We start from the raw sequence: 18,978 nt of genomic DNA, 5'->3' as shown, positions 1-18,978 counted from the left end.
GAATGAGATTATTACTTAGTCGAAATGAGAGTAAGATAATGTGATGATTGAGTGCAAAAGGTTTGGGAGGTCACGACCGATAAGGAAATAATTGATATTAATATGTAAATTAAATACTTAGTTATTGATCGAAATGAGAATTAAGAGGTTGATAATTATTATTGAGTCTAAAATACTTAGAGATAACAAATATTAGTAAGGCACTTAAATAGTTGATATTAATTTTTCGAAAATATAAGTTCTTAACTCATTATTATTTAAATAATTATGTATATTAATAATGTATATAAAATTATAATAATGATTTTTTTAATCCTTCTCTAATAATTTATTTAAATTATGATTATATTGAGAGCACTCCCATTAACTTTTTCTTTATAACAATAATAAATATAGTTTATAAACATATTAAATTCTAAATAACCAAATATCTATTCAGAAAATTTAACCTAAAAACTACACCACTCAAGATTTTCATCCATCAAATTATATATATTATTTGTATCACAAAAAAGAGAGTTTGAATCAGTCAGCTGTGGACTTTCCACACTACACTCTCTCTCTCTCTCACACACACACACTAGTGATAGATCCTTCTTCTAGATGACCAAAGACCGGTCTAAGCTGAATAACTCGGTTTCTCAGTCAAACTTGAAATTCCACCCCCACATCTTTTCTCTCTCACCATATCCAATTCCTCGAACCCTCCTTTAAATTCAAATGGGTTTTTCATTTTCAAATTCATTCATCATCTTCATCATCATCATCATCTCAATCTCTCTCCCATTCATCATAAAAAATGGAGAATGAATGTAAATGGGATCATACAGCACTCATAAGTGAGCTCAAACAAGGAATGGAATTAGCTAACCAGCTTAATCTCCATCTCAATTTACCATCATCATCTTCTTCTTCAATTGCAAATGGGTCTCAACAGTTACTACTTCAAAGAATCCTCTCTTCTTATGACAACGCCTTGTTTATCCTACAATGGCGAAAGAACAACAACAACAAGATTAGCCCACCAACACCACCACCACCACCACCACCACCTTCTCTTCTTGAGTCATCTTCTTCCCCGGAGATCAGCCCTCGACTGGTGGTGGAGGAGGATCTTCCAAAGTCTCCTCCTTCTTCGGCAATTGTCTCTAGAAAAAGAAAGGCATCATCCAATTGGACTAATAATGTTACCATTCGATCTGAAAATGGCCTTGAAAGCCCTTGTGAAGATGGCCATAGTTGGAGAAAGTATGGCCAGAAGGATATTCTTGGAGCTAAATATCCCAGGTTAGTTATCATAACAACAATCACTAATCCAATTGATAAAAACATATTAATAAATAGTAAAGATTGAATTTTTTTTAATGTTTGTGTTTGCAGAAGCTACTACAGATGCACATACAGAAATGTTCAAAACTGTTGGGCAACAAAACAAGTGCAAAGATCAGATGAAGATCCAACTTTATTTGAAATCAATTATAAAGGAAAACATACCTGCACCATGAGGAACTCATTTCAATCTTCTTCTTCTTCAAATTCCCCAAGAACACCTCAAAAACAAATCAACAAACAACCCAATAATAATAATCATGACAATGAAATGTTATTGAATTTAAGAAAAAACTTAAGAGTTGATACCAACAACGATAACGATCACACGATCCCATCTGATTTCCCTTCGACATCATTTGATCAAATATCACTCGATTACACATTCTCTACCTTCTTTGATGACAATCTGTTAGGTGGGTATTCGCCAAAGTTTCTGTCACCAGCCAATTCAGATTCGAACTACTTCTTCTCGGATAATTCAAGTGAAAGGAATGGATTTGGAGCTGTTAATGATATCTCAAACAATTCCTCCGTTAGCAATTCGCCTGTGGTAGGCTTAGATTTCTCCATTGACAGAATTGGTCTTGATGATTTTGAGTTTGATCATTCTGGGTTTTTCAGATGATTGTAATTGGAAAGTTGAAATATGATTTGACACAATTGAGAGAGTTGCATATCAAATAAGGAGGATTTTGCTCCTCTGCTTCTGTATCATATTATTATTTGTAGATTCAATATAATTTAAGTTCTTATGATATCTTAGAATTGCTCTACTCTTATCTCACTTTATTTTGACCTAGATTTAACTACCTTGAGAACGGATTGCGAAAGATATCGAATAAAAAAACGACAAAGAAAGTCACGGATGAATATTATTAAGGAGATCAAAACAAAATTACGTCATAACATTCAAGGGTTATGCCACTAATTTATATAGCACTCGGTCTCTTGAAACCCTATCGAATACAAAATTGGATTGGAAGCGATGCTCTAAAGAAAAATACTTTCACTTTCTAAAGTAATAGTCCCAATATAAATATAGAATCCTAACCGATATATAATTGGGCGGTTTATTATAAGAAAACTCAGATATTCAAATTTACTAAATAAATACAAATAATTGAAATGCTCATTGAAATCTTACAAGATTCTTCTTAAAAGGATCTGCAAACTGAACAAATTTCAGGGGTAATCTATTTGATAGATGTAATTTCCAAACAAAAATCAGATTATTGTGTTAATTGATCAGGGTGGAATTTCACTTTAATCTGATACAAATGTCACTACAAATTGGGATACGCCTGTTTATAAAGATGAAGAGATGAACAAAATTCAGGCTAATCAAATTGTTGGATAGTCAGTCGGCAGGAGTCGTTTGAAGAACATATACCCTGCTAATTATTTGTATAAAAGCATAGAAAAAATAGTTCAATGATTCAGAATCGGATATCTCAAATTCGTATTTCAATGTTACGAACCAAGAACATATACGAATTAATTCCCAAAGAAATAAGCATTAGATTTAGGGTTGAAGAAATAGATTAGATTTAGAACTCACTGGTACGTTATGGATCAACGGGCAGAAAATCTGCAGTTCACAATCGTTTTCGAGTTCTCTAATGAAGAGAAGATTGATTGAGAGGAGATAGGATGAATCGAGAAGCAGTTTGGAAGGTGCAGACAAAACCCTAAATAATTGAACCGATTTCGCATTTTATAATCAGCCGAGTTCTTAGTAATAAATAGATACTCAATTTTGAATCGAATTTACGAATTTAAGCTAGAATTTTGAATGATTATATAAATGGAATATTACAATTTTAGTTTATAAAAGAAAAAAAAAAAGCAGTTATAAATCTAACGTTTTATATAAATGGAATATTACAAATTTTCAATTATTCTAACGTTTAAAATATATATAATGATGTATACGTGGTTAATTTGAATATATATGTTAGGGTAAATGAATATTTTGGTCGGATTATGGTTGACCCGTCCATAAACTTAAATAGTTTAAAATAAAATTTAGCAACCTAACAAAACAAGTACAACCCTTTGACCAACTAAGCTAATAACATTTTATATTTAAAATTCAACACCAAATTAGAAAAACACGAGATATTTAAACAATATAAGTTCTTAATTTGGATATATATGTGAGAGTAAATTGATACATAGGTCGGATTGTGGGTTGACCTGCCCATAAACCTTAAAACGGATTAAAATAAAATTTAAAATTCTATATTATGTTTCGAACTCGCAACTTAACAAAACAAGTACAACTCTTTAACCAACTAGGCTAATAACACTTTATATTTTAGATTCAACACCAAATTAGATGAAACCCTAAATCCTAAAAATAAAATTAAGTAGGGTTTCAACTTACAACGTACAACCCTTTAATCAACAAGGCTAATAACAATTTATATTTTAAATTAACACCAAATTTAATGAACGTGAGACATTTTAACAATATAAGTTTAACTTTTTAACTAATATATATATATATATATATATATATATATAATTAATATATATATATAACTAATATATAACTAATTAGACGAGAGTGTTATTTTTATTTTATTTTAATATATTATTCGTGATTTATTAAAAATTTAAATATTAATTTTTTCGTGATTTATTAAAAATTTAAATATTGAATAAATATTATTATTTTTTTATATTTTTTATATTTTTATCCGTGTGCAATCGCATGGGAATTTTCCTAGTTTTGATAATTCAAATATCATGTGATACAATTTAAAGCTCTGGTCGATTAATAGAGTCCAATATAGCAATTGAGCCTAAAATATAATTCAAAATAATATTATATATATTTCTTTTATTTTTATTTTTATACAAAACTAATAAATATTCAAATGATATAGATTTATTAACCTAAAATGAATGAAATTTTCAAATGAGATAGGTTAGCCTTTGTCTGAAGTATGAGATTGAATTCATGTTTCACATTTTTGCATTATCCCGTGTGATAGTATAACTGAGATCTAATGAGTGAGTTCGAGTTGAGAAGTTTTGATTAAAATGTATATATATATAAGAGAATGAATACTTGAGTTTCTATCTTATTATATTGTAGTGAATTATATCATGAATATAAATATCTATGTTCTTTCCAAAGTTATTAATATGACGTTTTTTAAAATCAAATATTTGAAATCTTGAACTTTCATGCTCGTTTTTATAATAATAATAAACATACAAAAGAACTTACAATACAGTTTGTCTCCACCTTGTTGACAATTAATTGTATAATTGGTTTGATTTAATTTAATACTATGAAAGATAAAATAAAAATAAAAATTTAAACGGTAAAAATTACTCACCATGATTTATGTTCTAAAATATTTAAAAAAAATATATTGAACCATCTATAATTAAAAATAAATTTGAAATCCAATCATATATTATAAAAAAAATAATAAAATATTAAAAAAAATATATTGAACCATCTATAATTAAAAATAAATTTGAAATCCAATCATATATTATAAAAAAAATAATACATGTTGAATTAAATTGACACGTGATGTATATTAATAAAATACCGCTTGAATAAAATAAAATTAAAAAATATAGAATAAAAAAAAAAAAAAATCTTATGTCATAATTAATCGTCATTTGAGTTACATCTCTAAATTTGTTTGTATTTTTAACAATTAATTAATTAAGACATTAAAATATTAAATAACGATAGAAAAACAAATTATTTGATAAAAAACGAAAAATTATCTCTTCAACAATATTGTCCGAAGTTGATAATATTACACCCTAATAAAAATTTAATATATAAAGCACCTCTCAAATTTACATATAATAAACAACACAGAGACATCTAAAATATATTTAGATGTTAAGTAATCAGTTATTAATAAAAGAAAGTTATAAACTTTTCATATTCTAATATTTTATTTAAAGTTGAAAATAATGTTATTTACTTTGTTCTCATTTTAGGTTTGTACATGTAATTAATATTTAATATTTAATATATACCTCATCATTATAAATGAATTTTTAATATGGCAGTTTTATTGATATGAAAATGAATAAAGTTGGTTTGATTTGAAGGGTTAAAATATTTAATAAAAAATATTAATATTATATATATAATATATATATATATATATATATATTAAATAGGTGATTTTTAAGTGCAATCTTAATCAATATAGATAATTTTGTAAATGCAAAATTTTATTTGTAATGTCATTTATTTTATTGTCATTTTATGTTTTTGTATATGTACACATTATGGATGTTATGGATTGAAGGAGGTTTAATCATATTATCCTATTCATAAGAAGGAAGGGGAATGTGCCTACATATTTAATACATCCATAGAATAATATATATATAATTCTAATTTAAGATAATATGATTTTAACAATTATAATCTATTTCATTATTGACATTTATAATTTTAATCAAATATAATACGTTTAAAATTATATATGATTTTTATCATTTAAACTAACGATTGCATTTATGACATAAAAAGGTAAAGATAAAATATTAAATTAATTAAAGTCTCAAACTCTTACAATCTTACAGCTTAAATGATAGGCCACTCGGCTATTTTGGGTATTGGTGGCTTACCCATATTCGTGGATTCATATTCGTCACCTGTACAAAAGAAAACTAAATAGAAAGTTCAAAGAAGACAATTTAATCGTCACATGTACAAAAGAAAACTAAACATAAATCTCAAAGCAAAAGACAACATAATGCTCAAACTAGAAAACAGTTTAGTCGTCACCATTATAAAAGAAAACTAAATAGAAAGCTCAGTGAATAAGACAGAAATGTCATAAGTTCGATTTCATATGGAAACACTCTGAGTTTAAGCGAAGGGCCGTGCATATGGAGTGTCATGTTAGTTCTTCTTTAATTCAAATTCTTCTTTAATTCAAAAACAAATTCAAAAGCAGTTTAGTCTTCACTTATATAAAAGAAGATTAAAGAGAGAGCTCAAATCAGAAGACATCGGACGCGATTTATCGTCGCTGATCTGAAGAAAGGACATGGTTTAGAGATTTGCATTGTTTCCATCTCCCGAACCAAAAGCTCAAAGCAACAGAAGACGACTCTGATCTGAATAAAGAATATCCATCGTCAAGGAGCTTTTCTCTCTAATCAATCCCTAGAGTGAGTTAAAGAACCATTTATAGTTAAATATTACCAGCTCTAAAACCCGCAAATTTAAAAAATAAATAATAATAATAATAAAAAACGAATGAACGTGGAGGGCGTATATGTCACCTCGAATCTTATATATTAAGCATTATTATAGGTATAGAATAGGTTTAGTTTCATATTTAAAACACTCCCATTTCTTTATATATATATATATATATATATATATATATATATATATATATATATTTATTTATTGATTGATTATTTAAAAAAAAAATAATAATATTAGGCACATATATATATTTAATAAAATAAAATTATATATATTTAATGTTTTGATTTATTATTGATTGACAAACAAATTATTTAAAACTTGATCTTAGATAACCAAGTCAAATCATTTATGGTTATGGAAGAGTATAGATGAATACGATTAGTATTTTGTATAATTATTTCTAAAAATTGAATTTATTTTTATTTGTTATGAAAGATATGATTAAATAAAATAAAATAAAATACTTTTAAATAAAAAATAGAATAAAAGTTTTTTTTTAAAACATTTAAACCATGTTACAAAAATAAAGTTTTGTTTGTTTTTTAACAAAATGATAATTTTGTGTTTCTAACTAATTTTATTAAAAAAAAATATTTTGAAAGCCTGTGTTTTTAAATGAATTTAAATATATATAAATTTATCAATGTTTTAATATTAATTTCTTAGTAAAATATTTCAGGTAAAATAAAAAAAACAATTAGCCCAAAAAAGTTATCAACCTAGGTCATTTTTTAATTAAAAGGCCCAAACAAAATCTTTAACTTTTCTTTATAACATCTTTAACTTTTCTTTATAACAAAAGTGTAAGATAAGTGAATATCATATAGTCTCTTGATTTTGGATTTGAATTGTTTTGGTATTTTTTTCAAGTTTGATCGTAGGTAATCGTGGATGGACATCTATTCTTAATTTTTTAATTTTAATAAACATAATTAAATATATAATATCATTATAAATATATATATATATATATATATATATTATAAGAGTTTTATGTATATAATAATATAAATTTTTAATATATATATATATATATTCATTTATAAAATTTTATTAAAATAAAATATATGTAGAGAATATGGTATATCACATCTCTACATTGATTTTCCGAAATCGAACCGAATGTAAATTGTAGTAAAAAAAATATCTAAAATAGAGTGTGACGTGGAAGATAAACACATTGATCTTCTCTTTGGCATTACCGTCCCTAAATTTCACTCTTAGATTAGTACCACAATGACATACAATTTAGTATATTACTCCGGTCATATTTTTAGGGGCACAATTTCTAAGAAATAATAATATTATATAGTGGATGGTTAAAAAGTGTGAAAGTAAAACAAAAGATATATTTACTCTTAAAGATTAAAATTAAATTGCAAGAATTAAACTTCTCTCAAATTTTCATTTCTAAAATACATAAAGATCTCTTTCTTAATTTAAAAAAAAAAATCACTTACTAATAAATAGTCATTTTACAGCAATAAATTCATATTTAACCACTCAAAAAATGCCAAATTCAAAGACAAACACCAGTGATGAAATCAGAAATTCAATTGCTCAGTTTCTTTTGAAAGACAGGAAAATGAAGGAAAACCTCGAAGGGACAAATTTAAAGAGGCAGCTTCAAAATATGGATACAGTCGTCAAACAATCAGTGCTATTTGGGCAGTGACAAGGCATCAACTACAAGCATGTATGCCCATACATAGTAATCAATAAGAAAAAGAAAAGAGTTACAACAAATTCACATTGTATTTCAATTACAAATAGTCCTGGCAGTAACATTAATGATTTGAGATTGTTTAGAGCATTGCAGGTACAAATATCAGCCTACACTTGATCGGATAATTATAACAGTTGAAACATCATTTAATGAACTATCACAGACTACCCTCAATAATGTGTTTATAAGTTTACATGGTGAAAATTATTAAAACAAAAGGCCATAACTACTACAAACTCTTGCACATAAAAAAATATTCACAATTTAGGGCAGGCATGCTTCCACATACCCTAGAAGTGAATCTACACTTAGTAAAAGAATGTATGGACTATTTGATGGAAGCAAATGAGATAGATGGACTGGAAGATCTCATCACAACTATTGATCAGATGGAGGGTGCACTCTAGGGAGGATATATACATGTCAATTTTTGTGAAGGTATGTTAGATTTTATAAAGAAAGGGCAGTAGCAATGAAGGTAAGTCAGTTTTTTATGAATGTAGAACAATTTTTGTATGTTTATAGGTACAAAATACCTCCAAATAATGGAGTATATTTTAGTTGTAAACATAACGGTGATATAAGTATTTTCATCACAGATTTCAGTCATAAACCCACCAACCCACATATATATATATAAGTCATCCAAAAAATCTCACATATTTCATTCATAAATATGTCTAAGGCATCATATATTTCACAATAAATAATTTTAATCAGATATCACCTGATCCAAAAAATGTTAGGATAATAAATATCCAAAATTTCCACAGTTAACCTATGTTTCTCCATTGCATCGGTGTCCAGTACAATGGTCAACGAATCTGATTCAACCACCATCGACGAAGGGGAGTCCAATTTAACGGATATTAGAGCCAAAGTCTTTGATTCAACCACCATCGATGAAATACTTTCCATATCCGATGAATAAAGTGAGTTGAACCCACTAGGCGTCCAATCCGACCATGTAGGTAATAAAGACTCCGACATACTCTTAGGGACCCATGATGGGCAGAGGGAGTGCAAAAATCTATACAACTATCTCCCGCTGCAAATATTTCCCGCCCAGATCAAAAGCGATGAGAAACTGTTGGCAGATGTCACATTTGCGAACCCACTAATCGAGCAAGAAATCGATTGATTTTGGCTCAATCCAAAAATGCGAGAACGAATCGATGTCACTAATAGTGAGAATTACATATGAATCGGACTTCCCTTCGTCGATGGTATATATAGAGAAGATGTCGTGCACAAATGATATTTAGAAAAAAGAGACTTTCAATTGAGTAGAGAGAGGGAGTGGGGACCGTAAGTGAGTGAGTACTTAAGGTTTTAATTGTGTGTATTAATTGTTTAATTGAGTGACAATTGTGGTATAAAAAAAAAGTATGGATAGTTATGTAAGGTATATATTGACTAATAAAGCAAATGTAATGTTATTGTGAGAAAGAAAAGAGAAATAAACTTATGAAGGGACATAGGGAGTATTATTTTTATCTTTTAATTCAAAAGGTTTAAAATTAAATGTTGTGTTGTATACACTTAAAAAAAAGTTTTTTTTATTGATTTGGGAAACTTTGGCAATAGCAATAAATGTGAGAATATTTATTTCCATCATATTATCATTTTTTATTTTGAAATAACTCGGGATTTGATCTAAACGCGAATGGACGACGACCCCAACAACTAATTAAGGTAACCTAAATATTTCAAAAGGACATCGTGTTTTAAGCCAAATAGTTTGATTTCATAAATTACAATATTTAAGGGTAGGAATAATTAAAACAAACCTCAATTTCAATTTAGCTCTACCTAGCTAAACATCATTAAGCGATATAACATTTAAACTAAATTTGAATCGTTAAACTAAACTTGTAACAATAGATGATTTTTTAATGTTACAAGTTTGATTTTTAAAAAAAAACTACACTAGAAGGTTTTAGTGTCTTATTAAAATGTAACATATACCAACAAAACAATATTCAATTTGAAAGGGCTTAATGTCACGGGCTAAAATTCGACCCGTGCGGCACTAAGCTAAATCGACCCTGATTCTAGCTTAGAAAGCCTTTCTAAACACAATGCAAGAAGAACTCAAACGCAAGAAAAAACTTAGAGAGAGAAAACTCTTGAGAATAAGAATATATTGAAAGAATGATTGATAATTACAATGGAATACCTTCAGGGTATTTATAGGACTTACACGTATTAAATTAGGAATTACTTCTAATTACAATTTAATTACACTAATTTAGGATATTCCTTCCATAACAAGAATATCCCTACCTAATTTAGAATATCCCTTGTAATCTCTTCCTTAATTAGAATATATATTATAATCCTTTCCTTGATTAGAATATATCTTCCAATCCCTTCCTTAAATTAGATTATCTTCCAATCACTTCCTTGATTAGAAGATTCGCTGGGCCCACGTAGGTAACTGGGCCTTTCCTTGGCTAAGAAGATTAGCGCACTATCAGGCCAAGACTTTAATGAGCCTCGACATCCTCCGGGATTGGGTCGTGACTCTAATGGGCCGTGACATACTCCCCCACCTTATTCGTGGCCGTCCTCGGTTCGACCTTGGCATGATACTCTTCAACCTCTTCCTTGAAACATTCCCCACACGGTCCCTCGTATCTGTGCACAAGCCCCTTGAGCACATATTACATAGACTTGCATTCTGGAATATCATGGAAGTACACCTCGTGGCTCGATATTTGCACCCCATAAAAATGGGACGTGACATACTCCCCCACCTAAGTCGTGGCCGTCCTCGGCACGACCCTAGACCGGTGCATGGTGATCTTCTTTCTGGCGTCCCCTGGGCGCTCTTCCCCCCCCCCCCCCTTGCACGTCACGGCATTGGGTGCACTTATGGTCGTCAGTCTTAACCGATATAAGACGTTTCCCACACATCTCTCGATTGAACACGGTCCCTTGAATCTGCACACAAGCCCCTTGAGCACAGACCGCATAAACTTCAACAATTGCGGGGACCACTTCCCCCTTTCCATCGTCCCCTTTCGTAACTGCACACCCTCTCAGATCTGCCTCTCTCTTCATATTCTCGGTGTCTCCCTCTGAATATGCCTGAGCACAACCTGCTTCCTTTCCCACGGACTTGGTGTGAGTGAAGGCAGACTGACTTTGGCCCACGTTGCCTGTGGCCAAACCTTGTGGATCTGATGGTTGTGTGTTGTCTTTGGCCTTGAGCCCCTCGAAGGCTTCGACACACGCTATTTGGACTTCCTCGGGTACTTCCTCTTTTCCCTTGGACCTATCCCCATCATCCATCTTGGCAAAAGTGGCAAATGTCTCTTTACCACGTTTGGGACCTCGAACGAATCGCATCGCTGAGAACCTGCTTATTCCCTCTGATTCTCTCCTTGTTGGAATCACGCTAGTCTTCCCGTGATCCAAAATGATTAAAGAATCGGAATAAGGCATTATGCAAGCGCGTACCTGGTCGCACCATTCTAGTCCCAACACTACGTCGTAGTCTTCCATTGGGACCAAGGTAAATGAGACTGTCCCATTCCAGCCTCCGATCCTGGTGTGCACTCTCCTAGCCTCCCCATTTACCGGCTTGGCTACATCGAAGGACTTCACCGTCCCTCTTGTTGGGCTGATCCGCAGACCCAACGCATTGGCTACTCCTTCTCGCATGAAGTTGTGCGTAGCCCCTGTGTCTACTAGTGCCTTGATGCGTTTTTCCCCGATCCAAGCTTCCACAAACAAAGAGCCCCTCCTTGTTCCCTTGTCCGGTTTCGCAACACTAGTCTTCACATCATTGAGCAGTCTTAAGGATCCTATTTTAGTCTCTTCTTCCTCATCATACCTGATGAACTTTGGCCTGTCCACAGACACTTTGAGCTCTATCAGTCTTTCTGCAACCGCTATTGCCTCGGAAACGTCCCGCACCTTGACCCTTTGCAGCTCCAACTGTGCCCAAGTCTTTAGGCCGTTAACAAACGCGAACAGTGCCTCCTGTTTCGTTAGACTGGGTAACTCGAGCATCAACTCCTGGAATTCCTTCACATACTCCTTGATGGTCCCTTTGTGCACAAGTTGACTCAACCTTTTCCTTGCCTCGTACTCGGCATTCTCTAGGAAGAATTGGCGTTTGAACTCGGTCTTGAAGTCTTCCCACGTTTCCATCCTCAAGGTCCTTCGTTCAATATCTCCTTCTCGCCTCCTCCACCACAGCAACGCCATCTCTTGTAGGAAGAAAGGTGCCGTCTCCAACTTGTCACGATCATCAAGTATGCTTGATGCCCGAAAGTACCTCTCCATGTTCCAAAGGAAGTCCTCCACTTCCCTTGCACTCCTCGAGCCTTTGAATGGAGTTGGCTTAGGAACATCCATCCGTTGAGGTGCCGCACCTCTATGTTCCCCTCCATTCCTCGCAATCCGCCTTTCCATCGATTCTAGCCTCCCCAAGATCTCCCTCTTGAGGGTCTCGACCATCGCATGGACTTCTCCCCGGATTGGATCAAGCACCTTCTGGCAGATGTCATTAACCTCCCCTCGAACCGAACCCAGCACTTCGTCACGAATGCTACGATTCGAACCGTTAATGATCCCCATTAACTCATTCTCCAACTTTTCAGCACCCTCGTCCAACATCGTCACCTTCTCGGCCACCGCGCTAAACACTTCGAGAGCTTCTTGGTGATCGCTCATGCCTTCTTCAAGCCGGGTCACCCGCGCTTCCATGGCAGCACCTCTCTCGATGGACTTATCCCTCTTGGATCCCTTGTCCTTATGTTGGCCGGTCGGAACCTTAGTGACGGTAGTTCGTGAATCCATTTCTTGCAGCTTGAATGCGGAAGTACAACCTTGCTCTGATACCACTTGTCACGGGCTAAAATTCGACCCGTGCGGCACTAAGCTAAATCGACCCTGATTCTAGCTTAGAAAGCCTTTCTAAACACAATGCAAGAAGAACTCAAACGCAAGAAAAAACTTAGAGAGAGAAAACTCTTGAGAATAAGAATATATTGAAAGAATGATTGATAATTACAATGGAATACCTTCAGGGTATTTATAGGACTTACACGTATTAAATTAGGAATTACTTCTAATTACAATTTAATTACACTAATTTAGGATATTCCTTCCATAACAAGAATATCCCTACCTAATTTAGAATATCCCTTGTAATCTCTTCCTTAATTAGAATATATATTATAATCCTTTCCTTGATTAGAATATATCTTCCAATCCCTTCCTTAAATTAGATTATCTTCCAATCACTTCCTTGATTAGAAGATTCGCTGGGCCCACGTAGGTAACTGGGCCTTTCCTTGGCTAAGAAGATTAGCGCACTATCAGGCCAAGACTTTAATGAGCCTCGACATCCTCCGGGATTGGGTCGTGACTCTAATGGGCCGTGACATACTCCCCCACCTTATTCGTGGCCGTCCTCGGTTCGACCTTGGCATGATACTCTTCAACCTCTTCCTTGAAACATTCCCCACACGGTCCCTCGTATCTGTGCACAAGCCCCTTGAGCACATATTACATAGACTTGCATTCTGGAATATCATGGAAGTACACCTCGTGGCTCGATGTTTGCACCCCATAAAAATGGGACGTGACATTAAGCATATAATATTAACATAGTTAAACATTACATAACAATATAAGTTTAAGATGAATAATTTAGTTATGAAAAACTTCACATTAAGCTTAGCAACAAGAAAAGAGAAACCCAATTTCAAAGGATTGTATTATGTTCTACCTAGCCAAATGATAAAAAGTGTTAGAATATTCAATATATGAACAAAACTTTTAAGTTGTAATTTAACAAAATGTTAGAGTAGGTATAAATTTAAAAGTATAGATCCCTTAGTTTGGTTCTAAATATGTACATAGAAATTAAAACTATGATGCACTTAAAATTTTTGGGGTTTAAACTCACTACATGTAAATTCGCACTCGTTACAGAAACTTAACGATAAAGTATCTGAAAAATGAAATATAAGAACATAATACCATTGAGTTGTTTAAGTTTATTTTGAAGTTTGTTAGATTTGAATTTTTTGATTTGAGAAAATTAAACTCTAATATCACATCTTTGTCTTTAATAAATAAATCACTTAATTAAAAATACTAAATTATTTTTCTTTTTATAATTTTAAATATAAACAAATATAAAAAGGTTATATTAATGTTAAACTTTGACCCATTGGATTTTAGGATAGAATTTATTTATTTATTTTGTATACATGGTAAGTACCATTAAAGCCCAAACTTTGGTAAATATAGTGGGCCGGTAGCATTAAGTTGTTGGGCCAACAATTTATTCAATATCTAGGACTGGAGTAACTGGACTACCGTAAGCTGATTTTGTAAGAAAATCGCAATACAAATTTGTATTACACCAAATAATGATGAGATTATATTAATTTTTAAAATAAAATAAAAAATATTTATTTATATTAAATAAAAAAATATAAAATATTTTTTCATAATATTTATATTAAAGATTTTTCTTTAATCAATTTCTCAACTGCTTCCTTTTTTCATTTCTCCAGACTCTTTACTAGCATGGACAATAATCGACTATTTAGAGTAGTGATGGCAATACATACGTGTATCAAATTTAGGTATTTTAAATTAGATTCAGAGATGGGCACTAACCAAAAAAAAGAAAAAAAAAAAAGAAAAAAAAAAGAGAATTTGGGATCCCAAACCTAAAACCTAATTTTTGTTTACTTCCATTATTTTTTTTAAAAAATCACAAAATTTATTTGTTGTCATTTTTAATTTTGTTGGTTTTTTTAATTATTTGAAATAAATCTAATATTTATATTTTTTTATATATATTTTGATAATTAAACTTTAAATTAGTTTTTTAGTTAATGATTTTAAGCTTGATTGGATTGATATTAATTTGTTTTTTCTTTTTTCTTTGAGTTTTATAATTTTTAATATAGTTATAAATGTATTTATGATCGTATTCAAATAAGACCGTAGAATTATTTTAATTTTTTTTTTCAATTTAGTTTTGAAAATGTTATAAGAAAATAAATTAAATCAACATTTTTTTTATTTAAAGCTGACCTTTTTATTTTTAGAGTAAACACTAAATTATAAAAATTAAGAAGAATGTTTTACATGTAAGTAGGCACTTTAAAAAATTTTGATTTGGAAATAAATAATAGAAAATTATATTTATCATGAACTAAAAATATATTTTTAAAGTATTTATATAGTATCAAACTACACTTCCAATTACCATAAATGTAACCATAAACATGTCCAAATATTAAGTATATAATGTCAATTTTCATAATATGGTTACGTTTTTCTTCTTAAATCTACAATTTTATAGGTATTTGATCGGATAATGAGAAATTTGTCATGAATCGGATATCCAACGAAACAAGGATTAAGATATAAATAGAAATATGTACCTATCGGGGTCGTGTAGTGAAATAGAAATCAAGTTCGGAAACAGATATTTCACTACTCAACGTTAGGGTATCCATTGCAATGCCTACTTGAAATAATTATGGTTTTTATGTATAGTTTAGAATAATTTTTTATATATAAAACTACACGCAAAATAATATATATATATATATAACAGTAATACAAACACAATGAGTATTCTTGTGAAAAATAATCAATAATTTTTAATTGTAATTATTTCATTTAAAATATTTTTAATTTAAAAAAATTGAAACGATTATGAGTTTTCGTCAAATATATTTGATTTTTATATTTATTATCTTTTCATTTAAATTAATATTATTTTAATAAATTATAATTTATTTTGTATATAATTTAACAAATCCCTCTTAATTATAACATTATTTTCAATGAAAATAATTTAAAATTATGAAATTAAATTTATATTAAAATAAAATAAGTTGTTTCAAATTCAACATCCATAACATAAATAAAGGATTTTTTGTATTTTTAAATCACGTTCACATTAGAACAATATTAATCAAACAGGGCGTATAATGTAAACTCGATTCTCAAAGTTGACCAAATCCCCGCATAATCGGATGATTTCCTGCTAATTAACATGCCCCCATACCAATTAAAACCTAAATTTATTGACTTTTTTTCAAAAACAATTAGATTAATTTGATATTATAATATTTTATTGGTAAACACCCAAATTTAAAATTGAATCTTGATTTAAAAATAAAAATATTTAAATTTTATTTTGTCAAATATCTTATCTATATATATAATGATGTTTAACCTTTTAACAACTAAACCAATAACACTTTATATTTTAAATTCAACACCAAGTTTGATGAACGCGAAACATTTTAACAATATAAGTTCAACTTTTTAACTAACTAATTAATTTTATATATATATATATATATATATATATATATATATATATATATATATATATATATATATATATATATAAAATTAATGATGCTTAATTTTTAAAGTGTTCGGATTGCCGGGTCGAGACTGTGGTTAATTTGGATATATATGTGAGAGTAAATGGATACTTGGGTCGGATTGTGGGTTGACCTGCACATTGGGTCGGATTGTGGGTTGACCTGCACATAAACATTTTTATGGTAATATTTTTTTTCACGATTTTTTATATTATTACTCGTGCCATAAACAGAATATAGGCTAGTTTATATTAATTTAGCTAGACAATAAAGTTCACTTCATTTTCATTTATTTTCAAACAAAGTTACAAATATTATACTATTATTCACCATTTTTAGTATTTTAAATCAAATAATTACTGGCTAAACTAAATTATATCAAATCATCAATTGTCAAGAGACCTTATTAATAAGGTTTTGAAATATATATAGATATGTCAACACTTAAAATAATTTAAAAAAAAAACCTCTTGCCCATTCTTATTATGTAGACTCTATTATTTAGGAAAATTTTTTATTAAAATTTTAACCACAAAATGAGATATACTCTTATAATAATTTAGAACTCTTTTTATTTTCCTAATTAATTTTGACAGATAAAAGGTACAACATATACATTAACATATATAAAATCAAAATAAAAATATATTTCTTTACCTTTAAACTTATAAAAATATATCTAACCAACAAAATTAAATTATTGTTTTTTAATCAATTTAATCTATATATCTCTTTATTATTTTTCAAAAAAAAAATATTAGCAAAAAAATAAAAATACATAAAACTCCATCACTACACAAAACTAAGACATTTTGATAGTACTATTAAGTTACATATTATTTTTAAAAAGATACTATTAAGTTAAATATTATAAGATTAAAAGCTAATATTTCCCAATACTATATATAAATACTTTCCTTTTTGTTTTTAGAATAATTATTTATTAAAATAATTTATAATATTTTAAGTGAGAATTAAACTTATAAATTTATTTCTCTAAAAATCTTACGTATAAAACACACAATCACAAATATCTTTAGTAAAATAAACTATCAAATCAAACTAAATTAAACAAATCTACAAATATTAAATTAAAAAAATAATATAAATTAATCCAACACATCGTTACATTATTATTACTCCAAACATATATAAACATGTTTTATTAATTGTATATTTGTACTCATGACAAATAATATATATAATAATAATAATACACAACCAAATTAATTTGATTAAACAATTGAACAAGCTAGACATTATAGCTAGCTATACTTAATAAAGTTTAAGTTTATTAATTAATCCATATGTCAAACTAATTATATTTATTAAGTGGTTATCACATATATAATAATAATTCAAGCACATGAAATCATACCAATAGAACCGGGACCGAACCGCTCTGACACCGACCGGTCCACCACAGATAAACCGGGAGCCGTTTCATGAACCTCGGGAATAGTAGTAAGAACACCTGACTTATCCAAAACAACATAAAATCGGTTTTCGTCTCCGGCTCGAGATCTCTGTCTTGACCCGAAAATCGTACGGACAAACTTCTGAAACGGTTTAGAGAATTTCGAAGATGATTTTTTAGCCGGTTCTTTTGGAGCGATATGATGACGTTGCGGCGGCGGCGGCGGCGGTTGGCGTTCTGATAAGTGCGGCATGGAGAAGGTTCTAGAAGCGGTTATGGCTGAGTTTAGACTGTTTTGGAAGGATTTAAGTTCGAATGAATCGTAAAGATCGCTGCCGGTGTCCCAAACATTGTTGTCGGGTTTCATTTTGCGATCAAGATCAAGCGATTTGGTAGGTTTTTCCATTTCTAGAGAGAGAGAGAAAGGTTAAGAGATTTGTGATTGTAAATCTATCTTGTTTGAAATAACGTATTTATTGAGTTGTATGAAGAGAGAGAGAGAGAGAGAGAGTATGGTAAATTAGGTTTTTAGGTTGATTCAGCTATTCTCTCAGGTTTTAGGTTTAATTGTTTCAGTTTATATATTTTTTTTTGTTTTAAATTAGCTTAGATTATTTAAGAATGTTATATATTTATATATTTATAAATGTAATGTAATGTCTTAAAGTTATGGATTTATTTCAACTTAAAGCGTTTCAAGTTGTAAACGCGCATTATAACTTTAGGTGATGCTAGTTGTTCTTAATTCAAAAATAAAATAATAAATAAATGTAATATCTTAAATGATTAATCTAGTTTGTGATTTAAGTGTATTTCATGATAAGGTGAATACTAATGTGTTTTCATTATATTTAAACAACTACTATTTATATCATATTGCACTGATTTTTTAATAAATTAATGT

General features: G+C 30.0%; 2 protein-coding genes across 2 annotated transcripts; one reads left to right on the top strand and one right to left on the bottom strand.

Moving 5' to 3' along the window:
* The first annotated feature begins 579 nt into the window (after positions 1-579).
* Positions 580-2,105, top strand: LOC124932513 (probable WRKY transcription factor 53). The gene is made up of 2 exons (XM_047473159.1): positions 580-1,287; positions 1,381-2,105. The coding sequence occupies exons 1-2, from the start codon at positions 800-802 to the stop codon at positions 1,955-1,957; spliced, it is 1,065 nt and encodes a 354-aa protein (XP_047329115.1). The 5' UTR covers positions 580-799; the 3' UTR covers positions 1,958-2,105.
* A 15,910-nt stretch (positions 2,106-18,015) lies between these two features.
* LOC124930483 lies at positions 18,016-18,480 on the bottom strand. The gene has a single exon (XM_047470822.1). The coding sequence runs from the start codon at positions 18,478-18,480 to the stop codon at positions 18,016-18,018; it is 465 nt and encodes a 154-aa protein (XP_047326778.1).
* Between the last annotated feature and the right edge of the window lie 498 nt (positions 18,481-18,978).

This window comes from Impatiens glandulifera, chromosome 3 (genome assembly GCF_907164915.1).
Source record: "Impatiens glandulifera chromosome 3, dImpGla2.1, whole genome shotgun sequence".
Lineage (NCBI taxonomy): Eukaryota > Viridiplantae > Streptophyta > Magnoliopsida > Ericales > Balsaminaceae > Impatiens > Impatiens glandulifera.
Note: the sequence above shows the minus strand (reverse complement) of the source record. Positions and strands in the feature narration are given on the sequence as shown.

Excerpts from the sequence above, each read along its gene's own strand:
- LOC124932513 (XM_047473159.1), top strand. The coding sequence starts at position 800 with ATGGAGAATGAATGTAAATGGGATCATACAGCACTCATAAGTGAGCTC. Across the intron at positions 1,288-1,380 it reads CTTGGAGCTAAATATCCCAG|AAGCTACTACAGATGCACAT; the intron begins GTTAGTTATCAT and ends TTGTGTTTGCAG.
- LOC124930483 (XM_047470822.1), bottom strand. The coding sequence starts at position 18,480 with ATGGAAAAACCTACCAAATCGCTTGATCTTGATCGCAAAATGAAACCC.